Source organism: Dromiciops gliroides, chromosome 2, assembly GCF_019393635.1.
Source record: "Dromiciops gliroides isolate mDroGli1 chromosome 2, mDroGli1.pri, whole genome shotgun sequence".
Lineage (NCBI taxonomy): Eukaryota > Metazoa > Chordata > Mammalia > Microbiotheria > Microbiotheriidae > Dromiciops > Dromiciops gliroides.
Window position 1 is genome coordinate 545,152,782 of NC_057862.1, and position 26,775 is coordinate 545,179,556.

Sequence of the window (26,775 nt, forward strand, 5' to 3'; positions counted from 1 at the left end):
AGGTGCTTAACAAATGCAAATTAAATTGAGTTACAAAGTACAGAGGAATTTTATTCTTTTTTTTTTTTTAGTGAGGCAATTGGGGTTAAGTGACTTGCCCAGGGTCACACAACTAGTAAGTGTTAAGTTTCTGAGGCCGGATTTGAACTCAGGTACTCCTGACTCCAGGGCTGGTGCTCTATCCACTGTACCACCTAGCTGCCCCGGAATTTTGTTCTAATGAATTCCAGGCATCATGCTTTGATTTGTGCTGGTTCTGGGAGGTGGGGGAAAGAGCATTAAATTTGGGTAAGAGCCTAGTGATCCAGTTTAGTTAGGATGTGTAGTTTGTGACCAAGAATAGTATAAAGATAAGTGGGAGCCAGATTTTGGAAGTCCTGAAGTACAAAACATGTGTCTTATATGTGTATAGATAATGGGGAGCCAAAGTTTTTGATTAGGGAATGATAATCAGATCTGTAACTTGGGATGGTTTTTTTTAGCAGGAGAAGGAATTAGAGATGGGAGAGACTGAAAACAGGAAGACTAATTAGGAAGTCTTCAGTAGAGTGCTAGCCATAAAAGGGGGCAGATGCAGGATCTGTGGAGGAAGGATTGACAAGACAGCAACTAGTTGAACACATTTGGACCGAGGAAGTGAGAGGAGTCAAGTACACCACCGATATTATAAATTGGGGTGATTGGTAAGAGGAATATAAGAGGTGATATCATCAACAAAAGTAGGGTGACTTGGAGGAGGAGCAGACCCTATTGATTCTTTTTTTTTTTTAAATAATCTGATTCTAAACTAAAGTACCAGAATTTTTCACCTAATTACTAACATTCACACTCTCCATTCCAGCCTAACTGGCCTTCTTACTATTCTTTTTTTTTTAAATAAAAGTATTTTATTATTTTCTAGTTACATGTAGAAATAGTTTTCAAGATTTGCTTATATAAGATTTCAGATTTCAAATTTTTCTTCCTCCCACTCCCCTAGACAACAGGCAGTCTGATATAGGTTATATATACATAATAACATTAAACATATTTCTGCATTAGTCATGTTATACGAGAAGGATCAGAGCAAATAGGAAAAACCTCACATCAGAAAACCAGCAGCACCAAAAACAAAAGAAATAGTCTGGTCCAATCAACATCCATATTCCACAGTTCCCTTTTTTTTTTTTCCCCCTGTATTTGGAGAGTCTTTTCCATCATGAGTCCTTTGTAACTTTCTTGTTCCATTGGATTGGTGAGAAGAATCTAGTCTATCACAATTGATCAGCACATAATGTTGATGATACTGTGTATAATGTTCTTCTGGTTCTGCTCATCTCACTTATCATCAGTTCATGGAAGTCCTTCCAGGTTTCTCTGAACTCCACCTGCTCATCGTTTCTTACAGCACAATAGAATTCCATTACATTCATATACCACAACTTGTTCAGCCATTCCCCAATTGATGGACATCCCCTCAATTTCCAATTCCTTGCCACCACAAAAAGAGCAGCTATAAATATTTTTGTACACGTGGGTCCTTTTCCCTTTTTTATGATCTCTTTGGGAAAAAGACCCAAGAGTGGTATTGCTGGGTCAAAGGGTATGCACAGCTTTATAGCCCTTTGGGCATAATTCCAAATTGTTCTCCAGAATGGTTGGATCAGTTCACAGCTCCACCAACAATGCATTAGTGTTCCAATTTTTCCACAGCTTCTCCAACATTTATTATTTCCTTTTTTTGTCATATTAGCCAATCTGATAGGTGTCAGGTGGTATCTTGAAGTTGTTTTCATTTGCATCTCTCTAATCAATAGTGATTTAGAGCATTTTTTCATATGGGAATCGATAGCTTTGATTTCTTCATCAGAAAACTGCCTGTTCATATCCTTTGACCATTTTTCAATTGGGGAATGATTTGGATAGACCCTGTTGATTCTTTATTCCAATTGTATGTCATACCTCTCCTTTCTTTTCCATTCCTGTTGCCACAGTCTCAGTTTAAACCTAGAGAAGCTTTTTATTCAGGCTTAAGGGGAAAGGGGGAGGGTCAAGATAACATCTCCAAATATTTGAATAGCTGTCAGGAAGAGGAGTTAGGTTCATGGTCTTTTGGTCCCCTGGAGGGAAGAATTGGGAGCCATGTGTGAAAGTCTCAAAGAGGTAAATTTTGTCTAAATGTCAGAAACAGCTTTCTAATCATTAGTGCTATCCAACGGTATAATGGGATGCCTTTATAAGTAGTGGGCTCCTCCTCATTGATGGCTTTCAGGCAAGGCTGTGTTGTAGTGCACATTGGTTTGAACTAGGTGAACACTGAAGTCCAGCTCTGAAATTCTGTGGCTCATGTAGTCAGTGGAGTAAGAGCCTGTAGATACAAGGAAGACAACAAAGAGGTTAGAGGGATGATAGGTGAGCCAGAGTCTTCAAGGGAATGGGAAGGGATGGGGTAAAGGGCACCAGAGAACCGTTACCCTTTTAAGAAGAAAGGACCCCCTCCTCACAGACAGAAGTAAAGACAGAAAAGATATGGAGGGATTTTGAGGTTAGGAATAGGGAACAAACAAATTTCACAGATGCCCTTTCTTTTTCTTAGTTAAACAGTAGGCAAGGGCATCTGCTGGAGAAAAGAAAAGTAGGTCAAGGGAACAATTGAGAACTTGAGTAGCAAAGACATTTTGGAACAGTATTTAAGGGAAGGAGGATAAAATGATTTTGGTGGGGAGGTGATGTGTAACAACCATCTCTTTTGCCTACTTTGCCCCCTTTAACTCTTCATCTTTTTTATCCCTTTATTTCCTCATTCTGTTTTGGTAACAATTCATTTTTAGTAATCTTAAACAAAAATATCCCCCTACAACAGAGTCAGTGTATCCAACAAGCTGAGACAGAATCATACCTGCACTTAAGATTCTGCATTTCCTTTTGGGCACATTGGTCCCAGAAATACGTTGACAAATTGGAATGATTTCAGAGGAGAAAACATCAAAACATGATTTATGAGGAAGGATTAAAAGAGCTGCTTATAGCCTGGCCAGACAATGACTAAGGAAAGTGACTCTGCAAGAGGTGCATGCACCAAAGGGATTGATGGGTTGTTTAACGATGCCCCAGCCAAGAGAGATGGGATGAAAGTCAACAAAGAAAAAGTTAAACTGGAAATAAGGAAGATAATGTATGGAACAGAGTATTCCTTCTGGAAAAAAAAATAGTGGCCTTGTCACTTCTGTTGGGGCTCTAAGACCTTAACAATGTGGGTTTATCTTTACATTCTCAGGAGCTTTTTAAGGAATAGAATGGGTTCTTCCCTCCCCACCAGGGGTGTCTCCAGTTTTCATTGCTCAGACAGAAGGAAGCCTGAGATTGTGTGATGAGCAACCCCGACATTTGCAGACCAAGTACATATAATTTCCTCTGCCATACACTTAAACGTGCTCAAGCTGCAATGAAAAGATGGATGTTTGTTCACTTGGCACTTTGGAATCAGCAGGTTCTCAGGTTCACAAACTTATTTTCTTGGTGTGATACCACAGTCCTGTAGATCTAATGGATTTGTAAAGATTAATGGGAACGTTTTTGTGGACAGCAACATTGGAGAGCTTTTTTTGAACACTTAAAAAAGAAAAAAAAAAGACCTTATTTTGGGGAAATGCTTTGGTTTTGCACTGGCAAAGATAAAGGCTCACATGCAGTTCTGTTGTCTTAAGAAACTCACCCTTCCTCTGGTGTGTATGTGTGACTGTTGTTGTTTCTGTTTGTAATCAATTTCTGTCTGAGCTCCAGAAATGCAGAGACACTCTACTGAAGGAGGTGGCAGCTGACAAAATTGCTGTCTTTGACCTTCTGATACAAGTTTAGTAACTAATCTGGAAAATAATGAACTGCAATTAATGAAATCTGCACTCGTATTCAAGTATGTTTCTCAGACAGCACATAAAATAATTGAAGGAACTTCCTGCTCTCTAATTAGTTAGATTGAATTAATTTGGCATAATAGCTTTTTTCATGTATCTAGAAGTTAGTTTTCAGATGAGCTATTTATGTACTCCAAAGTTAGGGGCTTCAAGTGGCCTATCAGTTAATCTGGTGCCTTAAATAGTTAATGGCCACATTTGATTTATGCCATAAAAAAGGAGCCTCGTCACATTTTCTTCCCATCGGATTTTTTTGGCCTTGTCTCTTCTAGCCTCTCTTTTGTGGAAAATAAAATTGCTATACTAAAAACACTGATCATTCCTCCAACCCACCCACCCTTTCTAAATTTAGCTTGAGGCGATGGCAGCTGAGTGTGATGGCTGGTCCATCTCTATCAATTAAGTATATGTTTGTACAATTGTTTCCTCTCCCATCTCATCCTAGTAGTGGTTCTTGCTATAATATGGAATTGCTCCCTATGTCTCTCTTACAGATCTGCTCTTTAGATTAAGGACTGAAGAGTTGCAGTCCCTCTTTAATGGCCCTTTTTTTTAATGGGGGCAATGAGGGTCAAGTGACTTGCCCAGGGTCACACAGCTAGTAAGTGTCAAGTGTCTGAGGCCAGATTTGAACTCCAATCCTTCTGAATGCAGGGCTGGTACTTAATCCACTGCACCACCTAGCTGCCCCCACAATCCCTCTTTGATCTAAGACTTCACGTTCTGCATAAACAGGACATCTGTGGAAATGGAGTGAACCACGCCGACTCCATTTTATGACTTAGTTCTGGAGCCAGCTCAGTTCCCTTTCTGTTCAATTATGGGTCTAGTCCAATTTCTGTCTCGTAGGTAAACTTGATTCAATTGTGGGAATTATGAGAAAAACCTTATTGCATTGTTTGGACCTTGTCCTGTGTGACTGGAAGACTGGACCTGCTGCTTAAAGACCCTTAACTAAGAACCAAGGTTATGCTGACCAGAAACCCAGTCAGATCTGAAGATTGATGCAAGGCATTTTCTCTCAGTTATACATCTCAAGCAACCCGTGTGTCTTATCTGAAAACTGGTCCTGTGCTAGTCAGTCAGTTGCTGTTCCCATATCCCTTGGATTGAACACACACACTTGGGAGGGGATTGGGACGCCGGTTTTTCAGATTTCAGGGAATTGCAACCTGTTTTCTCTCCCTTACAACTTAAAGTCTCTAAACTTCCTTCTGATTAGAAATCAGAGTACCTAATGTTGTATCCTGGTTAATTGTTTTCTTATAATTAATGGATCTTATTTGATTAGTTGTTTTTAATGCATACAAATATGTCCATCATATTCGGGGTCCAGTGCCTACCTGAGTGAGCTTGTTCCCAATTTGTTATGCAATTGGCATGTATTGCTTAATAAATCATTATACTCAGAAACTCAAACTTTTGTTTTTCCTCAGTCATTTCATCTTTCACCTGCCACACAGCTTAAGTTAGAACAGCCTCTTCCTCAGTCACTCAAGGAAGTTTTGTTTTCTCAACTGAAACAGGTGAAAAATCTAAGACCTTGCTCTCCTGGCTACAATTTCTTCTAAATGACTTTAAAAGTGTGCTTCATCATGGTATACTGGTATCCATTTCTTCTTCTTTGGGAGCACAAATTTCTGTAGACAAATGATTTTTTTTTTTTACCATGTTGCTTTGAGATGTATATATTCTTGGCCCTGCTTACTACTTCTAGAGGAATCTCTTGTCTTTGTTTTAGCTTTCCAGTATCATAATTTATTGCTGTCTGGTTTGGGTCCAGAATTGCAGAAAGATTACAAAGGAAGAGAAGGCAGCTGACAAGTTGTCTTTGACCTTTTGATTTAAATTTAATAACTAAGCCACAAAATAATGTACCCTAATTAACAAAACCCACCCAGACAAATAAGAAAATTTGTAAGACAAGTAGATATAATAGATTTAAGCCTAACAGTCACATTTCAGTAATTACCATCATATATTTTATATGTACTTTGAAGCCTTATTTTCCATATTGCAGATTACAAAGCATTGTGTGCTTTAAATAAACCCAATTTAACTAATTCTTCATGGAAACTGCAGGAAGGAATGTACATCTGATCCTTTTGGGTGCCATGAATATAATATTGTCTTCCATTATCTTGCCAGATCAGCTTTTTCAAATCATCCTTTAGATCCTTTTTTTTTTTTTTAAAAACAAAGCCAAATTTATTTATACATTAATGTTGAGGGCTGGACTAGAGTTTGAGAAAAAAAGGAAGACAGTATGATACAGTCCTGTACAGAAGAGAAAAGACAGGTTATGAGGAAAGGGAAAAGATGCACGCACACACATACACATATGAACAAGATGAAGGAAAGATAGGCTGGGCAGCTGGGGTTAGATCCATTTTTAACAAAAGTAATTATGTAAAAAGAGCCATAAGGTTCAGAAAAAAAATAGTCAAACTCCCCACTTCCCTCACACCTATCAGAAGTCACCTTTTTAAAGAAAAAAGAGAATTCTCCATATCAGATACTAGAATAAATTACACTAGCCCATATACTACATGCTGCCCATACATTACTTGAGATCCAAAGGCCATCTGATATTCAAGTTGTTCACTCTTTTCAGTTCTATCAGAATCTTTGTGACCCCATTTGGGGTTTTCTTGACAGAGATACTGGAGTGGTTTGCTATTTCCTTCTTCAGCTCCTTTGACAGAAGAGGAAACTGAGGCAAAGAGGGTAAAGTAACTTGGCCAGGGTCACAGCTAGCAAGTGTCTGAGGCCAGATTTGAATTCAGGAAGGTGAGTATTCCCGGTCCAAGCCTCGCCCGTGCTTTACCCACTGTGCCACTCAACTGCCCCTGGTATTCAGAGTTGGCCGTGAACTACTGAAATCGCTTAATTGTCCATAGAAGAAATAACAGGTTTCTGTGGTAAGATCCCTGACTGCATGGATCTTTTCATGGGATTTCAATGCTTATACTTTTTTGTCTGGAATGAAGTTAGGTTTTAGGTGGGTTCAGGATCAATAGACTTTAAATACAGCTGGCAATGTTTGGTTACATGAAGATCAAAAAGAGCTGTAAATCTTTTCAGAAAGTAGAATCTGCCAAGTCAACCCAGAAAAGTTAAAATAGTTACTAACCCTTCAAAACTAGATGCAGGGGGCAGCTAGGTGGTGCAGTGGATAAAGCACCTGCCCTGAATGGCCCTGGATTCAGGACCACCAGAGTTTAAGTCCTGCCTCAGACACTTGACTAGCTGTGACCCTGGGCAAGTCACTTAACCCTCATTGCCCCGATGCAAACTGAAGAGGCTTCGTGTGACTTCAGGTAGGCAGGATTAACCTTTTAAGGGTTAATTTCTTAAAGAAGAGGACATTGAACTGTATTGAGATTTGTGCGCCCTGTATCTTTTTTTGTTTTTATTGTTTTGGTTTTTTTGCCAGTCCATTTCTGAAATGTTGAGTGCTTACTGTGTACAAGGCTTAACAAATATTTGTGGAATGAATGAAAAAATAAATTAGTTTTTGCAGGAGGTTATAGTTTTCATTCATCTGCAGGACTGGCAAACTAGGAGAGCCAGGCCTTTTGGGGGGGGGGTTACAGATCTAAATCAGTTCGATTCATTTCAGCATTTTATTAAGTGCCTCCTGTGTGCAAGGCACTCTTCTGAGTGTGGGGATAGAAATACAAACCTGATTGCTGTAGGAGGTCATAGCTGACCTGGGCCTTGCCTCTAAGGAGAGCTGGGTGTTGCTTTAAAAAGAGGACTTTACCCGGTGGCTAGCAGAACCTTGTGCCTAGTGTGTTATCATGGTAGGTGGGGAGGGTGGGGAGGCACCATGCTCTTCCTTAAGGACAGAATAGATTCTTTACTTCCCCAAGATAGTAGGTGGTAGTGGTGGTGGTGGGGAACGGTGCTACTTACTGTCTAAAAAAGCCCAGAAACCTCTCTCTCCGTGCCTCACAGACAGTGGCCCCCATTCTTACTCTCTCCCTCCCTCCCTTCCTCTCTCTCTCTCTCTCCCCCTCTCCCTCTCTCACCCTCTCCTTCCCCCTCCCTCTCTCCCTCCCCTCCCTCTCCTCCCCCTTACTTTTTTTCCCTCTTCCCCCCTCCCTCTCCCTCCCTTTCCCTCTCAGTCTCCCCCTCTCATGAGTTTTCCCCTTCCACTCAAACTCTTCCACACATACACTTTTCTAGGCCTTTATACCTTCCATACCTTAGTTCCACTTAATAAGCACTAAGGTCAGCCACCTTGATTGCTAGGGATAAAGCCATGCCACCTAATTAGCTATGAAGTTCAGAACAGAGTTGTTTTTCTTTTTGTTTTGTTTTCTTGAGATCCTACATAGTACATACATAGCCTTGTGCATAGTAGGTGTGAAACGGGTTTTGTTTGTTTAATTGAATAGAAGGACTATAATAGTAGAGTGGGAAAAAGTGTTTCTTGGTTATTTAAAAATAAGTTATTTCAAACCATTACTTCTACCTCTTAACACTTGACACTTTTTTGGTATGTTTTATCTGCCGTGAATTCTAAATTTAAAGCTTTCTCTGTTTTCTTCTTTTGTGCTATGATTTAGAAGTCTGCATAGTGGTCTTTTTATTTGAATAAACTGAAATTGTTTGCCCTTAAAAAACTGTGGATCTACTCAGGTCCAGAAAGGGGAAGGGCAACACCTTATTTCCTTCAGCTGTCTTCTATCGGTAAATTTGGTTTCTTCCCTCACTGTCTTTCCTTTTAATCATTCAAAGAACCCCCTCTCCTCTTTGTGGCTCAGTCCTAGCCCAAATGACATGGGTTCAAAAAAGGAATCTGGCATTGGCAGGTACTTACTAGAGTTTAATTAGAAAATTCTTCATCCAGAATCATCATTAGCAGTTACACTGGGCTCTTTCTGTCCCAATCTTTATCTACAGAAAAGGAATAGTATCAGGCTGTGCTGCTTTAAGTAGCATATCCAATTCACATCATTAGTTATTAAACTGTTAAAGGTTTTGTCATCGAGGACTGATTCTCTACCCTGCTTTGCTCCCCCATCTCTCCTAGAGGTGAGAAGGTTTTAAGCTTTAGTGGGGTTTGCAGGGCAGAGGACTCCTTCCATTTTCTTTTTTTTTCATAGGGCAATGAGGGTTAAGTGACTTGCCCAGGGTTACACAGCTAGTAAGTGTCAAGTGTCTGAGGCCGAATTTGAACTCAGGTCCTCCTGAATCCAGGGCCAGTGCATTATCCACTGTACCACCTAGCTTCCTCCAGGCTTGTTCCATTTTAAAGAAGTTGTAACATAGACATAAATATACATCTACTTTTTTTTGAGCACACTCCAACTTAGTTAACCTTTTCTCTTTGACAGTCACAGTTTTAATGCTATTAACTGTTGAATACCTGTGCCTGACATGTGCTGAGCTAGAAAATGTCCCTGGGGCTCATAGATTTGGATCTGGAAGTGACCTGAGAAATCACTTAGCTCAACTGCCTCATTTTACAGATAAAGAAATTGAGGAGGCCCAGAGCCATTATATGACTTGCTCAAAATCAAACAGGGAGAGCCAGGAGTCACACCTAGATCCGCAGGTTCTCAATCCAGCATCCTTTCTCCTGTACCATTTCCCTACATCATCTTTTAAAAATGGACATTTTGTTCTGAAGTTAAAATTTGGAAGTCAAAAATATGGAGCATGGAACACATTGTTAAGAATTTCAAAGTTAGGGACTTTACCCTACATTGATAGAGTTAACCTCTGTATTGGTTGTAGGTTGGTAGCTGGGACCCTTCTTTACCTTCTGGTCATTTCCCATCTTGTTCATCAGCCTGGGGTCCTATCATTGCCTTTCCTGGGTTGTGTTCAGTGTAGCTTAGGAAGCAGTATGGCCCAGTGGATAGCAGGTTCAATGAATACACTAGAAATTTAGATTGGCTTCCTGTCTGTGCCACCGACACTTTATACATGCTCTCCAAGCCTCTGTTTCTGTAGCCCAAATGACTAGAAGTCAGGAAGACCTGAGTTCAAATTTAGCTTCAGACTGTTTAACCCTGGGAAAGTCACTTAATCTATTTCCCTCAATTTCTTGGTTTGTAAATGTTGGGGATAATCATAGCTTATACCTCCCAGTATTAACTTTGAGGATAACATGAGATGATATTTGTAAAGCACTTTGCAAACCTTAAATACCTGCATTGACTTGCCTGATAGGGATTTATGGTTGTGGAGTGCTTTGCAATCATTTTTATGAATAGTTAGCAGATGTGTTCTAAAGATTGGTGAACTTAGTACCTGAAATGTGTTGAGTTCTGGAATAAGAGAGAACTGTTCACACACAAACCATGGGACCCTAAGCAAAGAACTCTGGTCAGAGGAGAGAGTTCACAGTGGCAAATGGCTTATACAGTGAGGGGGAAAAGACGGTCAGGGTGATGATGAAAACAGAAGGACTGAGTGTTTAACAAGAAGAGCTTTTGTTTATGAGAGACAGGCAGCATACCTAAGACTTCATTTTAATGTTTTAGGTTTTATTTGCTTTCTTCTTAAGGATTGCTGCTAAAGAAATAACTGCTTACCAACTGTATAAAACAGATTTTTGCTTTTTGGGTTTTTTTGGGTTTTTTTGCAGGGCAATGAGGGTTAAGTGACTTGCCCAGGGTCACACAGCTAGTAAGTGTCAAGTGTCTGAGGCCGGATTTGAACTCAGGTCCTCCTGAATCTAGAGCTGGTGCTTTATCCACTGTGCCACCTAGCTGCCCCCAAAACATATTTTTGAAGGCACAAATGTAGGGTTTCCCTCTCTGGGGAAGCATTTTGATAAGTGATTAGGTCACTTGATTTTTGTTTCCCCCATCAAAGAAATGGGCATCCAAGGTATCTGGAACAATGGGAGTGTGCCCTGTGGAAGCAGGAGGGCGGGCTGTGAACCTGTATTAGCTCATGTGGCAGTAGGTAGGCGAAGATGAGGCTGTGAAGGAAAGGTGGTGGCAGTGAGTTGTAGAGGGCCCTTAAAGGATTCTGGATAGAGAGACATTGTAGGCAGCTGAAGATGAGAAGAGATGTCAAGATGAGAGAGAGAGAGATTTTCTTAGTCATGCGGTTCTTAGTGTAATAGATCTAAAGCTGAATGGAGCCTGGGGGCCATCCAACCCCACCTCCTTGCTTTAGAGAAGCGGTAGCCAAGGCCAAGAGAGTCTAAGTGACCTCATTAAGGTCCTACAGGTATTAAGTAGCAGAGCCAGCGTATGAACCCAGATCCTCCGATTCCAGACTCAGCACTATTTCCACTCCACTATACTTAAATGATCGTGCTGTGCTATCTTTTCCATACCCATTTTCTAATCTCATAGTCATCTTTGACTTGGCCCTTTCACTTGTTCCGTATTATCCAGTCACTCCCCAGTGTCTTTCATCCCTCCCATTCCTTCTCACCCCTTCCCTAGTTTAGGTCCTTCAGACCTAATAGACTCACATTTGAAGGAATCTTCCAGCCTTCACTCTGTCTTCTGCCCCCAAATCCTCATTCCATTTTATCAGCAGACCGATTTTCCTAAAACATTTTCCATACCATTACACTGCTCAGAAACTTCTGCTGGCTTTGCAATCCAGGATCAAGTCAACACCCTTTTTCCTGTCATTTAAGGCAGTCCTGTTTTACATTATTCCCCAGCAGGAGCCAAACTGAGCTTTTACCAGAATGCCCCCAGCATATTCCTGCCTCTATATCTTTGATGGCAAGGCATCCTTTGCATATTATTTCCTCTTTATCATTCAGTGCCCAGCTCAAGTCTTCCATGATGTACCTACCCCAGGGCCCAGGGATCTCTCCTTCCAGACTCCTGTACCTCTTTGTTTGTACCACTCTTTGGAACCTTGGTATACATCGTTTCACATTATTAATTGCAGTTTTGCTTTATCTTCCCAGTTAGATTGTAAGGGTCTTGAGGGCAGGGTCTTTATACTGTTTGGTATTCCCTGCTGCACCTTGAATAGATCCAGCATGCAACTGGCATTCCACGAACATTTATTGAGGGTGACTTGCTAGCAGAAGTCACCTTGGGGTGTGGCCTCTTGACTTGCTCTCAAGCTTGTTTAATTAAAGTATTCTTTTCTCATTATCCTTATCCTGTTGCATTTAATCTTTTCTTGTCAATGGATCTACATGTCTTTCCTCTTTACTTGTCATTTCAGCCCATTCCCAGAATTATGGTACAACCTGTCAGCATGGATGTCAGCAGGACCAAGACAAAGCAGGTATTTGTGCCACCATTGACAGCTGTGCTATTCCAGGAGCCAGGGGCACCCTCCCTGCTGTTAATCACGGCTGCCCCCGCATGCAGAATGCACAGATGGAGTGATTATTTGGTCTGCATTTGCACTGATTTTTAAAAACTTCACTTTTCAATAATTAACCGTAATATAGGTCACTCACCCCCACCACCCCCCTTGCCCTGCCACCCACCCATGTTCCCTGTTATACTTTCTATTTTCAACTTGCTAATCATATGATTGTTTAACTTTTAGGTGCTTGACTGCTAATGCAGTCTGCTGCTTTAATAGCCCACTGCTAGGCATTGAAGCTTTCTATAAACAGAACAATCTCCTTATTCCAAGTGTTTAGCTTAATTCTCAGTTTTACATTTCATTCTGATTCATGATATCAGTGTGAAAAGACTAATGCTAAGCTGGGAGAAAATAGTCTCTTATGATCTCCCACAGATCAACAGCACTTCTAGTCTTATGAATAGCAAATCTATTTTCTCCCACTGTGCTTTCATTCTCTTAGCTAAAGTTATCTACATAGGAAATTTTTATTTATTAAAACAAAACCCCCCCAAAAGTCCAGCAATTGGAAAGATGATTCAAGCTTCTGCCAACAACCCTCAGCTCCGAAGGACACTCTGGAATGAATTGCTATTAATGTGGAAAAACGGTGAACTACAAGTCAGAAGACCTAGCATCTTTTGGCCAAGCCACTGGGCAAATTTGAATCCAACATTAAGCAAATCTATGTGGCTCTGTTTCCCCTTGTGTAAAGTAGGACTGTAATGCCTGCCTTAATATATCTAGCAGGCTTTTTGAAGAAATTGATGTAAAAGTGCTTTGAACACTCTAAAGCTTTGTGTAAATTTAAGTGATTCTTTTTTTTTTTTTTTTAGTGAGGCAATTGGGGTTAAGTGACTTGCCCAGGGTCACACAGCTAGTAAGTGTTAAGTGTCTGAGACCGGATTTGAACTCAGGTACTCCTGATTCCAGGGCCGGTGCTCTATCCACTGCACCACCTAGCTGCCCCGATTTAAGTGATTCTTAAAAAAGTTTGGGTCTAAGGGTGGACAACTGCTCTTGGACCTGTGCAATTAGAGGCAGCAGAGTGTCCCAGCAAGAGGATTGGACTGGGGCTCAGAAGACCTGGGTTGCTGACAGTCTGTCATTTACCAGCTAGGTGACTGATCACTTTCTTCATCTGGAAAACGAGAATTAAGTGATTCCTAAGTGAGTGATATTCCAGGATCCTGTGGAGAACCAGATAAAGTGGTGGTGTGGCTGCCTGCTTCAGAACTAGATTTCTTGCTAATGCTATAGTCTCTCTTATGCTTCGAATTGGTGCCTTCAATTCTCCCTGCAGGGTCAGTGATCTTAGGAAACAAAACAGAAAATAATAAATAAAATATGTACAAGTTGCCAAAAAAAAAAAAGATTGAAAGACCTTAATCTTTTAGAGTAGATATGTTGGTGAAGGTTATTGATCTGTTGGAGTTTGTAAACTTTGCAGCTCAGAAATCCATCACTAAAAGGGGCTGTTAATCTCAAGAGGTGCAGTTAATTTTGCATCCTGGAAGTGTATGATGAGGGAAAAGGAGTGCCTTTGGAAACAGGGATATAAATGACAGCTCATGTAGAAATGCATGATTTATCAGACTGCCGAGTTAAGCCAAGTAACTGTAAGAGACTTATAGATCACAGACTGTTTCCCAGTTCAAATAAATCCTGCATTTCAAATGGAAAATGACCATTCCTGTAATATAAATAATCTTTCGGTAAATATTGGAAAACATATTTCTTTTGCTGAAGCAGCCCTCCTTCCCCCAATCCTCTCTGCTTCCTCTCCTCCCCCATCATTGTTAATGGGTGAGCAGTCTGATAATCTGCTAGCTTCGTAAAAAAGGCTTATTAACTGAAGAACATCTCACCAGCCCCACTCTGCTACCCTGGAATTTGGACAAGCTGTGGGTGTCAAAGCTCCAAATGAAATATGTTTTGTGTTTGTCCACTACCAGGATGACTCACAGACAGAGTGACGGAAAAGCGAAAGGCCAAAGCAGCGAGTCCGCTTCTATTCCTCTTAGTCGTGGCTCCCTGGGAGCCCCTTGTAGCAGTTGTACCTGTGTTTCCTTGCAGCCCAGGCAGTCCTGAGCGGGGCAATGGCACCAGTGTTTCTGCAGCGGTCTGGGCAGCAGCAGAATGCCTTAGAGGGGCAAGAGGGCCACGCATCTCGTGGTCAAGAAAAGGAGCTATCCCTGTGCCTGCCCCAGCTACTTCCAGTTAGGAATGTGAAGTCAGAGCCAGTGGGCACAGGGGTCATGATTTTTGTGCTGGTAAAAGCTGTTCTGAAACATCTTCCAGTCCTCTGATGAGATCATCATTTAAATTATGCCGGAGAAAAGTGCTTCTCAGCCTTTTTCATAATCCTCACGGTCTTCCCGTGAAGTGGGACTATGTTTTCAGGGGAGTCGGAGTCCTTTAGTTATTGAGTGTCTGTTTAGTGTGGGATGTGGCCCCTCTACCTGGCTGCTGCCAGGTATGAGGGCCAAAATTTGATATACGGAGCGTTAATTGGGTGACTCACCAAAATATTGGGGTCCCGGAAATATGAGGGACCTTTAGGTTCACCCTCCCCTCTGAACTGCCCTTTTAGATATTTCTCCCAGGCCAATAAGAAAGGAGTCTTACAGCTTTAATTCACAAAAGGATCAGATTTTATTACTTGGGAATTAATTAAACAACAGAGGTGAACCTAATAAAAAATCAAAGATAAGGAAATAGGAAAAAGAAATACAGATAAATTCTTTTAACTCTAAACTTAGCCTATGTAATTCCCAGATTATTTCCAACTAAGCTAATTCAAAGGAATTTAGGGTTTTCTGGGTTCATTCACCAAAACCTGCAAAGTCTACAGTTGGTCATGCTACCAGAAGGGCAGAAGCCAGAGAGAGAGCTAGCTCCAGAAGTGCCTCAGCCTCCCCTCAGGGAGTGTTCAATCTTCCTCCCCCAAAAGGGGAGGTCTTTCAAAAACTGCCTATGGAGAGTTCTCCTTCTGACCTCAGTAGCATATGTAACTTCAGAGTGGGCCAGGTGTGGCCCCTCCCAAATGAGTCAACTAAAACTCCAATAATTTTTTGCCACAAATAATTTTTACCACACAGGGGACTCCACAAACCTCTGTAAGAGCTGAAAGAAATAATGCCAGTTTTATTTCTGATTTTCTAAGCAAGAGATATTTTAAAATCATTGACAAATTCCTAGTATTCGACCAGGCATTCATTAATCTTCTCCAGTGTGTCAGTGATGAGAATACAGAGGCAAAAATGAACCATTCTCTTCTCTCAAGGACCTTACATTTTATTGGAAGGGTCAACCCCACCCATTCCATGAGATCTTGCCTGATCTCCCCAGTTCCTGCTGTCTTCTTTCTTATTTATTTTGTGTATATTTTATATGTGATAATACATGTTCGAACTGAACAGAGGGACTCTGAAAACCAAAGGTATGGGGGGAATACATTTCAGACACAGAGAATAGACCCTGCAAAGGCACAGAAATCATAGATCGTGTGCAAGGAACAACATAAAGGCTGTTTTGGCTGGACCCAGGAGTGCATGAATATTAAATTATTGTGCTTTCTGCTTCAGGTTACTCAAGAAGAGGAGCGGAAAGATCTGTCTGAAACTACTCTACCTTCTCCTGCCATAGGGAAGAATTCTGATAAAGTCAACAAAGTGCCTTTTCAGCAACTCCATTCTTCAAATATCCAGACACAGGATACGCCAGAGGGTCCCCCCAGCCCTCTGAGTGAGGCCTCTAGTGGTTACTTCTCTCATAGCGTCTCAACGGCAACTCTGTCAGATGCCCTTGTAACAGGCATGGACTCCAATGCCCATGTTGGCAGTCAGACCCCAAGCACTCCCTCTAATCCCCTTTGCCAGGTAACACCTGAAGGTGATGTTCCATTACCACCAGCTATTTCATCCTCAGAGAGTCCTCGTTTGACTCAGAAAGAGAATTTAACCAACCCAACACAAACACAGATCCAACAATTGGAGAAAAATCAAGATGGTAGCAGTGGTACCTTAAAGCCCAAGGGATCAGCTTCCACTGTAAATAAGAAGGACCTGGAAAATACCTCTCCTGCTGTTGACACAAAGAGTTTCCTTTCCACTTCTACCCAACAGAAGGAATCATTCAGTCAGCTTTCAGCAGCAGAGACCGCATCTGTCACCAAACAACCCGCCAGACCCAAGGACCCCACAAAGCCAGTCCCCAGCCTGGAAGTCACCAAACCACAACTGCCCCCTGACTTAGTGTCTCAGTCTCCCGCTATGGCCTCCCCATTTAAAATTCAGAAGGTTAGAACTTCAGAACTTAAGTCATTCACACAAATGTTGGGAGACTCTAACTGTCCCTCCAGTACAAATGAAGACCAGCTGACCTTGGGAGGTCACCACAACCCAGGGGGGACAGTCAAGGAAAAGCTAGAAGTGGCATCAGACTCAGAAGATGCTGATGAAGTCCCAGAATGGTTAAAAGAGGGAGAATATGTTACTGTGGGCACTAATAAAACAGGAATCGTCAGATATATTGGACCGACAGACTTTCAAGAGGGCACTTGGATTGGAGTGGAGTTGGATCTCCCTTCAGGTAAGTGAATCCAACAAACCAACTCAGTCCAGTGTAAGGGCCACCTGCAGCCCCATCGCTTTGAGTGTCAGACCTAGACTCAGGGGTTGCCCAGACTGAAGTCGGCCGTGGCCATTGGTCAGATCACTTCACTGCTCCAACTCTGGTTCCACATCTGCAAAATGAATATTTGCTATTGCATTGCATTGCACTAGGCTCTTGAAAAATAACTGCTTATCAACAAGCTGGCAACTTTGTGGTGGAGAAACATATTCCCAAATAACTACCATATGGGGGGCAGTGTGCTGAGTGCACGGGAGATAAAAGTCCTGAGCAGTGCTCCAAGCATTCTTTGATGCCGGGGGGTTGGAAGATGTCATGGAGAAGCTGGACCTCTCCTCGGAGGTGAGGGAAGGAAGGGTCTCTAGAGAGACAGAGGTAGGGAGATGGGAATATCATGGGTCTAGAGGTGGGGCAAGGTGGGAAGGAGGGGTGCATTCAGTCCTGTTGTAATCTCCAGGAGAATGATGAGGTAGAGCAGAATGGTGGTGTTGAATCAGATCATGGAAGACCTTAAATACCAGGATCAGGAGTTTATACTTTATTGGGTAGAATAATTGCTAATAGAGAAATGACATGATCAGATCCATCAGTTCATTAGGAAGATTATTTTGGCAACAGCATGAAAGATGAGTTGGAAAGAAGCTAACCTTAAGGCAAGAACTGTCAGGAGGTTGAACTAAGGTGGCTGTGATCAGTGGGTCCTAACAACAAGGAAGGATGGGAGGGGACAACTTGGAAAGAGTTTGCCAAGGTCAGATAAGTAAGATTTGACAAACTGGATAGAACCCGGGGGCTTTAGAGAGAGGGACAAGTCAAAGTTGAATTCAGAGTTATATATCTTTGTTGTCTGGAAGGGTAGTAGCAGTGTTGAGTATAAAAGTTAACATAGGAGGCAGATTTGGAGGGGAGCATTATTGCCACTTCAGACAAGTTGGACATCTCAGTGGAGATGCCCCACAGGGTTTTGGAAATGCAGGCGTAGAGCCATGGGCTGAGACTAGCTGTAGAAACTTGGGCATTACAGACACAATTGAAGCCAAGGGATGAAAAGATATCCAGGCTGTCTCCAAGGTTTCATCCATGTCTTCTGCTCTTTGGGTCTTCAGATCAATTAGTTTGTTTCCCTTCTTGTGATATTTTTTCATTCCAGAGAGGATTAGTTATTGAATGAGCAGGTTGTCACTTTGTAGGGAAACTGAACTGTGAATAGTGATAGATGCTGCTTCCTTAAGAGATTCTAGCATCAGGACAGCTAGGTGGCACAGTGGATAAAGTACTGGCCCTGGATTCAGGAGGACCTGAGTTCAAATGTGGCCTCAGACACTTGTTACTTACTAGCTGTGTGACCCTGGGCAAGTCACTTAACCCTCATTGCCCTGCAAAGAGAGAGAGAGAGAGAGAGAGATATTCTGGTGTCATTTGTGGTGGTGGTGGTGGTGGTGGTGGTGGTGGTGGTGGTGGTGATGATAATAATAATAATAGGCACATAAAAGGCCTGGCTTAAGAGTCATTCCTAATTGCAGGGAGCTCAGGAGAGCCCTGAGTCTGTCTCTTTGCTCCCCAGTGATTGTACCTAGCATGTTGAATATGGAAGATCACAATAACCCCCTTAAAATCAATCAACTGATCAGTTTGAAATAATACTTTAAAAAAATGCCCCAAGTATCAATTAGGAGAAATACCTGACTTCTAGATGAAAATAGATGTGTTCCTTTAGTCAAGTTGGTCTCCTCCTCTGTCAAATGAGAAAGCAGGCTATGTGACCCCCCTAAAGGCCGCCTTTAACAATCTTTCCTTATAATAGAAATAATTTGACTGGATTATCTGGGCCCAGCAGTTACTTCAGCATACCACTGGTACTCCATAAATAGCAGTCATGCAGTATCTGTCTGCATCTGAGAGGTGGTGGCACTGCTCACCCAGGGAGGCCACATAGTCAGGGGCCATGCACCTGTCCCTTCATTGTTTTCAGTCCCTAGTTGATATACTTACCTGTTCTGCTTCCCACCTGATCACTGGCTAAGCTTCCCTGGTGACTGTGTTCCTCAAAAACAGGTGATTCCCTGTGCATTAGACACTTAGTATGCACCCACTGTGTGCATAGCTGTTTGCCAGTTCTATGGCAAGTGCTAAACTGGTTGCTGGAGGAACTGCAATGATTCACCTTGTGTCGGGTTGGTCAAGAACTGGGTATCTCAAAGGAGGGAATAACCATGGGGTAGCGAGGTTCAAGGCTTGTTCCAGCACAGCCGGGTTGGGGCTGGAGGGAGCACAAGTGCCTGTGACTTTGTCTCAGCCTGGAGTTAGAAGAAGGGGATGAGCCACAGTCACTGCTAAGTCCAGTTTTGTCCTCTGCTCTTATCCCAGGTAAGAATGACGGCTCCATTGGGGGGAAGCAGTATTTCAAATGCAACCCTGGCTATGGTCTCCTGGTGAAGCCAGGCCGGATCAAGAAGGCCAGTGGGCCGGCCCGGAGGCGCAGTGCCGGCCTCAGGCTTCAAGGTGTGATGACCGAACATCGGAAGAGCGGGAGCTTGTCGGGCTCCGCCTCCAACCTGGCTTCGCTGACGGCCCTGGCCAAGGCCGAAGGGGGATCCACACTGCGGTCTGAGAGGAGCCAGAAGACCCCAGAAAACCGGAAATCTTGGGCCAGTTAAACGGGGTCTGGCTAGCCAGGAGCCTCCGTCGTGGCATCTGCTGCTTCCCTTCTAGGCAAACACTACTGGAGACGATCCCATGTAACCTCGTGGCCCTTCTATCCATCTCTGGGCGACTGGAGCTCCCTGGTGGGAGCTCTGACGGGAGCATTGCAAGAGGCGCGAGTGGTTTGACATGACTGTCCTTCCTGTCTTGGGAGTGTACTTGACTCATCCCCAGGTTTTTGCTGGACTTCAGGGCTTCAGCCCTGACTCTGCCCGGCTGTCTGCTCAGACCACAGCTCTGGGCTTGTCTTGAGCTCTGGCCTTCCTGGGTCTCTTGGTTATACTTTACTTGTGATTTTCTGATGATTCCATTAACCTTGTCTTTTTAAGTATAATGAAAACTGAGGCCTCCTTTCCCTACCCCCAAGTATGACTTCATTCTGGCCTGAGATCTCAAGGCCTCTTGGTGTTCAACTCCTTTCTGGGACCATTCCTTCTTTTTCACCCACCTGGAAAAAAGGCTTTCCAAAACAGTGCCTACCCGGGGTGAAGGGTCTTTGTTTTCTTTGAGTAGCCTCAAGCTGCAAGGCGTACCCCCATGCCCCTTTCTCCCTTACTGTCTTTTACAGGGTCTGTAGTTTGAAAAGAACATCCTTGCCTTAAACCTGGAAGACTGTCTTGTTTCCCAGTGATGCCCTTAAGAGTGTTTGGCTAGTATTTATTTGTATTTATTATTTTTTTTAATCCTAAATAATGTGCGAGCTACAATCTTTCACTGCCTTCCGTACACCTAGGTGCCTTCACCTTGCTTGGGGCTTCGCAAGAGGTATGTGGCCTTGTGCAGAAGGGGCTGGCTGCTCAGGACAGTCTGGCAGGGTGGGCTGGGGGCTAGGGGACGTTTGACTGTGCTCCTTTCATTTTCAGACACACAAGTGCCCTTATTCACATGAAACAGAAGCAAAAAGAATTTCACAAAATTCTATACACTGAATAACTTCAATGTTTTTTGTCTTAGTCACCGGGGAAGAGGGGAGGGCAAGCTTTCTACTACCGTGGTGTTGTTGTTGTTGTTGTTTGCTCCTGGAACAGTCCCAAAGCTGGCTCTAGGCACCTGATGCTTCCTGGGTCCTGCCCCACCCAGCCCTAATGACTCCTAAGTTAACTTAGCTTTAGTACTTGTTCTTGTGTGGGTGGGTGCATGTGTGTCTGTGTGTGTGTGTTGGCATTCCCATTACTTCCCCTATGTATATCTTTAGGAGGGATCCTTAACTGGTGCTAAATTTGAAGGAGTCTTTTGTCTTGGATTGGGAAAAAGCCTTGATTTCCATTCACCTAACTGAAAGTCTGCATTTCTTTCCATCACGAACATAGGCAACAAAACATCCTGAGGAGAGGTCCATGGGTTTCACCTGACCTCTAGAGAGGACCGGGCCACAGAGGCTGAGTCTCATCCATCTACTGTAGGATGTTTTGGGCTAGGTCCCAGAGGCTGTAGGCCTGGAAGAGGTGCTGAGTGGTTAGTTAGCCTGGGCACATCCTAAACCACTCAGAAGCTCTTTTCCTCAAAGACTTCTCTGATCAGCCTCATCTTTTCTATCCCAGCCCTTAGCTAAGCTAGCAGGGGAAGGACATTCTATAGAAGATGGACTTCGGGGCTTGTGTGTTTGAACAAGTGGGATCAGTTTGATAAGTTAAGCAGCAAGTGAAAAAGCAGCATGTTTTGGATACCCCAGGAGCATCACAAGCCTCTTAAGATCCCCGAGTGCAGCAGCTAAGCATAACCTTTGTATCTTCCCCAGAGCCCAGCATCAGACTGGATGCTAAGTTCATGCTTAATAAATGCTTGGTAAGTTGAATTAATAAATAGTTGATTCTAAAGTAGCAGTACTTACATTATCTGTCCTCACCCATGAGACTTGGACATAAAAGTGCCCAAGAAACACATCTATTTAATTTTATTCGCACATTGTCCCCTTATAATCATGCAGTTGGTCCTCATGTTTGTAAGCCCCTGGTAGGCATCTCATTGGGAAATGTCTGGGACTCTCAAGCAATGTAAACTTGCCCCTGAATAGGGATGGTAAAAGCTGTCAGCGTCCCTGCACGGCTGTTGGGGTCTTCATTGTGGATTCTGCAGAGGCCTCTGCCTGGGGTTCAGTGGATTGGAATCACCAGAACACTTGACCCTAATCTTAGCTTTGTCACTGATATGGAACAGTGGGGAAAGCACCATCCTTAGAGTCAGGACCTGTGTTCTAATGCTGGCTCTGGTATTTCCTGCCTGGATAACCTTGGGCAAGTCATTCAGCTTCTATCTTCCTCAGTTTCTTTTTTTTTTATGTATGTATGTGTGTGAAATGAGATGATCTCTAGGGCCTCTCTCTGCTTTGATTCTGTGACCCCGAGTTCCTTTCCCTTTCTCTGTCTCAGTTTCACTGTCTGTAAAATAATGAGGTTGGACAACAGGATCCTAAAGGCTCCTTCTAGTTACAGATCCTGTAACCATCTTTGCAGCGAATGCCTCATAGGAACAAAAGAAGAGGATGTTCGGCAATGGAGCCTGGGGGAGCTGCCCCCTCCTGAGATTTAGTTTTCAAGGGAGAGGGGGAGAAATTATCACTGGCACTCACAATCCAGACACTCGTTAAATAGCTGGGTGATGCCCTGTGAAGAAGCTTAAGATTAATTAACTTCCATTAATTAAAATCCTAGTAATTGCTTGCAACGCTGCCTTAAATTAAATTTCTTTAACAATCCGCTGTTTTCCAAGTGATTTGCCTTCTTCTTCCCCTAATCCCCCTCCATAGGTATAGTTGAGCTGAGGAGGGCATAAACATTTGTAACAAAACGGGTTTAGAGAGATCAGGAGGTCAGGTCTCCAGCTTTCTTGGGTCTCTCCTGCTGGAGCCCCTAGTGTCGTCCCTTCTCCTTCTCTGAGCATCCTTCATGCACTGAGCAAACTTGGCTACCAGGTTGTCCCGGCTTTGATCCAGGGAGAGCATCGATTGACTGCCAGCTGCCTCTGAGCTCTTATCTCTGCAACATCCTGGGATGAGAACAGAGGATGTCCTAGGGTGTTAGACCTGAAAGGGACCCTTGGAGACCTTCTGATTCTCCTTTTATAGGTGGGGAGACAGACCCAGAAAGGGCAAGTGAGGTGTCCAAGGTCATGCAGAGCCTGGTATCACAGCCCTCATCACACCACCAGGGCTGTGGCCATTTGTCAACTCCATAGGAAACCTGTGCAGAATTTCCACCCTCAGTTTCTAGGAGGCCAGGGATCTCTTTTCCACCCCTTATGTGGCAGCATTCTAGTGAAGATGCTGTTGCAGGAACAGGCCCCGAGCAGTAGTGGAAGGCCTTTGTTTGTGCTCACTCACTACATGGCCTTTGGTTTTCCTTTTCCTAAGCTTGTCTTTGAGACTGTAGCTTCTCTCAAAAAAATAGATCCTCCGCAACCCCCAGAGGGAGGAGCAGAGGTCTTTTGCCCTTCTGTGTTGGCCTTTCTGGACAAGCCCTGCGTCCCTGTTCCGTGTGTGAGCTTGAGAGGGCTGGGTCTCAGCATCTCCTGGGATCAAGATGGGCCCAGGGCCTGCTCATTTGCAGTTTTGTAGCAAGGCACTCATTTTTATTCCTTCCTGTCATCAGCTCACAGTTTGGGGACACCTGCTGGGTGTGTGACAATGGATACGGTGCTGTCACTTCTGTGTCCCGATTTTCCACTTAACCTTCCCACCACTGAAGTCATTTTCAAAATCTCTTCCAGTTGAGATTCTTCTCTTCTTTATTCCCATCATCATTAAAACTGATGACCCTTTAAGTCCCAACAGAAAGATGTTTCTCTGTGGAGGAGGGGGGAGAAGCCCAAGCCCTCCAGGGGCCAAGTACCCCCACCCCTTCCTTGTTTGGAAAGTGACTATTTGGGTTATCAAGTCACATACCAAACTCTTTGGAGAAAAGGCCCCATGGGAAGCAAAGGTTGTGCCTCCTAGTTGTTGGTTTTTTTCATGTTGTCTTCCTCTCATGCCTGTCAGTCAACAGAGCAGCTGAAGCAACACCCAAAGCCTTAAGCGGAGGAAAGGGGCTTCGAACCAAACTGACAATGAGAGAGTTGTTGATCTGAGCAGATCTGTACTGAGACACAGCGGACAGCAGCAAATTGGTCCTAAACTCCCCCACCCCTTCCCAAGCACCCCATCCATGTCCACGGAGGACCCGTCAGTCTCTGCAGCCTCAGCACGCCATCACATGCGACTCTTGACCTTAGAACCTGCCAGTTGACTGCTCACTTGCAGGCTTAGACCAGCTCGGTCACTTAAACTCTCTCTTCTCGGGTGGGATTCTCATGCACTTTACATGGATAAAGACGTCTCCCCTATAGACTTTCTACAACTATTGCCCTCGATCTGAGTGTGAGCTAGAGTTTTGTGTCCTTGGGCCAGAATCTCCAAGGACAACTGCATGTTGCTTAGGATACAGGGTATTTGTGTGATGAGGCTGCTTTATACGGTCTCAGGATGTGTCTGTGGAAGGAGTTCTGTGTGCTCCTGATTTGTCTGTCATACCAATGAAGGTTAAAACAACATTCCCTGTTCTATAAGTGAGTCGGAATACGTGAGTCTGAGCTGGTAGACGTTCTCTGTGAGAGACTGGTCCAAATCCACACTGGTTGGTGTGTTGTATAGCCTTTGGCTTCTCAAAAATGAGTGCAATTGAGGCCAAGCTGTCTAGGCCACTGACTCAGTAGGCCCCTGCTTGCAACAGCGGTGTGCTTTTTAGCGCCTTGTGATTCCCATAGATGCATCTTCCAGAGTCACATGTTTTTTGAGTATCAGTAGTATATTGAATTATTGGGGCAGATCCTTGACTTCCTTCACCGGTTTGATCCCAGAGCTCTTGCACTAATATTCATGCCTTTCAAAGTGCCTTATCCCTGGGACGGTGTCTACTGAATCAGGAGAGAGAAATTCGAAGTGAGCCCCAAGTGATCTGTGTCTTTCAAGTGATGTTTCCTTGAGGCGGGCAGCTCAAGAAATAAGACCCGGCCTCAGTCCATTTCACTGGGTTCTGAAAAACTGATTTAATTGATGTTTTGTTTTCTTGGTTCAGAAATACCACAAACTCACTATTAGATCTCTAATTGTGCCTGGAAGTGTCAGGAAGTTTTATTGGGAGGATGGGACAAAAAGAGTGCCTGGGAATGCCCTGAGAAAGGTTTGTAGCGCTGAGCTGATAGTAGCGCACTACATGTGTGATTGCACATGCTTCTCCTCTTACTTTTTTGGTCCATGGCGTGTGCCTGGTTTTTTGTGATGTACATATTTCATTTCAAGGAAGTTTACGGCTGAAAATGTTCAAGGCCTTTCCTCAGTTTTTTTTTGTTGTTGTTGTTTGGGTTTTTTGTTTGTTTTTTTTTAGTGAGGCAATTGGGGTTAAGTGACTTGCCCAGGGTCACACAGCTAGTAAGTGTTAAGTGTCTGAGTCTGGATTTGAACTCAGGTCCTCCTGAATCCAGGGCCGGTGCTTTATCCACTGAGCCACCTAGCTGCCCCTTTCCTCAGGTTTTTTGAAATTTTTGGATTGGGTTCATTTTTAGCAGGCAAGGATGTGGCTGTACAGACAACTTGAACTTCTCTGAGGAGGACATGGGAAGGCAGTGTTTTTGGCTATAGGCTGTACGGGGGGGTTTTAAAGCCGTCGTGAAGACAGGAAAGGCAGTAACAGGGCCATTTGAGCATGTGTGAAGAGGAGAACACGTAACAGCATGGTGAGCAGGGGGGAACAGAGAGGTCCAGCACAGGCATGGAGGGGTTCCTAAACCACTGCTGCCTTTGCAGAACTTGGATACAGTGACTTGTCTACCCTCTTTTTTTTTTTTTAAAGTGAAGCAATTGGGGTTAAGTGACTTGCCCAGGGTCACACAGCTAGTAAGTGTCAAGTGTCTGAGGCCAGATTTGAACTCAGGTAGTCCTGACTCCAGGGCCAGCGCTTTAACCACTGCGCCACCTAGCTGCCCCATGTCTGCCCTCTTCTTACAGGTAATGCCATATCATCTCTCCTTGCTTTTCTTCCCTCCATGGGAATGGGCAACACACTCTCCTCCCATTATACTCATACATTCTTTTGGCTCCGCAATCCCAGACCATGTCCATGACCATCACTGAACTAGCCTAGTTGCTTCTGTCCTCCTGGCCCCTAATATCCTGCCTACAAATAGGCCCCTGAGGTGTTTAGATCGAACCTCACAGGCTTTGAGCTCCGAGTATTGGCCCCCACTTGAAATTTACCATTGTCCCCTGAATCCATGCAGTTGGCAGCCACTAACACACCTTCCCTTTTGGGGCACTGTTGAGGGAGGGCAAGTTTAAGAGGATCTTCATTGGGTTTACTCTTCACAAATCAAAATCAGCCCAAACAGGAAGCGTGTGTGCTCAGTCATGGGTTAGTCCCTACATTAACAGCTAAGTTTAGGCCCGGTGGGGTTGGATCTGGGCGGCTATACCCTCAGCTCTCTTTTTGATCCTGAAAACACGGATTGGATTGGAATCAAGATTATCTGTTTTTACACCGTGGTCCATGATACTTTTCCTTCATTACTGACACTAATTGTAATTGACTATGTTGGAAGAGGTTTGCGCATCATCTTTCTCATTGTGGATTTTTGTAAATGTGGTGGGTTTATTGTATATAGAGAAAGGGCTTTTCAGATTTGGGGCTGATGTTGACTTTGTATGTGTCAACTGAGAGTTAAAAATCCAAAGACAATGTAATGAATTGTAAAGATTTTAATGATTTATACTGTATAATAAACTAAACTATTGTAATATTGTATCATATGCATCATGTGACCAACAGCATCTAAATAAAATCAAAATTATTCCTTGGCCATATCTAAGAAGTCTTGACTTTTAATGATTATGACCTTGCCCCTTTTCCCAGTTTTGTTTTCAAGTACTGTACTAGCCTGCCAGTTCAGGGTGGGTGGTTATGTTCATATATTAAGTGATCACAGTGGGGGCATTTTACCTTTGTGGCTACAAGAGAAGTTTCTAAAATGGAATTTAATTCGAGAACATCAGGGTTTGTTTTTTTCTGCCAAGAAAAATGATCTTTGTACTGAAGAGGGTAGAACAAGCATAGCTAATATGGGGAATCAAAATCCACTAAAAGAAGATAGTAAAATACAATGTCTTGAGTTTGCCACCTCAAACACTGAAGAAATGGCGGAGCTGATTGCTGAGGCATGCTTGTGATCTTTGAAATGCTGTGGAGAATGAGAGGCCCGTAGACCTGGAAAAGGGCAGATC

The 26,775-nt window shown here is 43.4% G+C and overlaps 1 protein-coding gene across 1 annotated transcript in view; it reads left to right on the forward strand.

Moving 5' to 3' along the window:
- Positions 1–26,358, forward strand: part of KIF13B (kinesin family member 13B) — a 269,721-nt gene extending 243,363 nt beyond the window's left edge. The window contains 3 exon segments of the mRNA XM_043988280.1: positions 12,060–12,122; positions 15,779–16,784; positions 19,194–26,358. Of these exon segments, the coding sequence (XP_043844215.1) occupies positions 12,060–12,122; positions 15,779–16,784; positions 19,194–19,483 (1,359 nt within the window). The 3' untranslated portion in view covers positions 19,484–26,358.
- Positions 26,359–26,775: the final 417 nt, after the last annotated feature.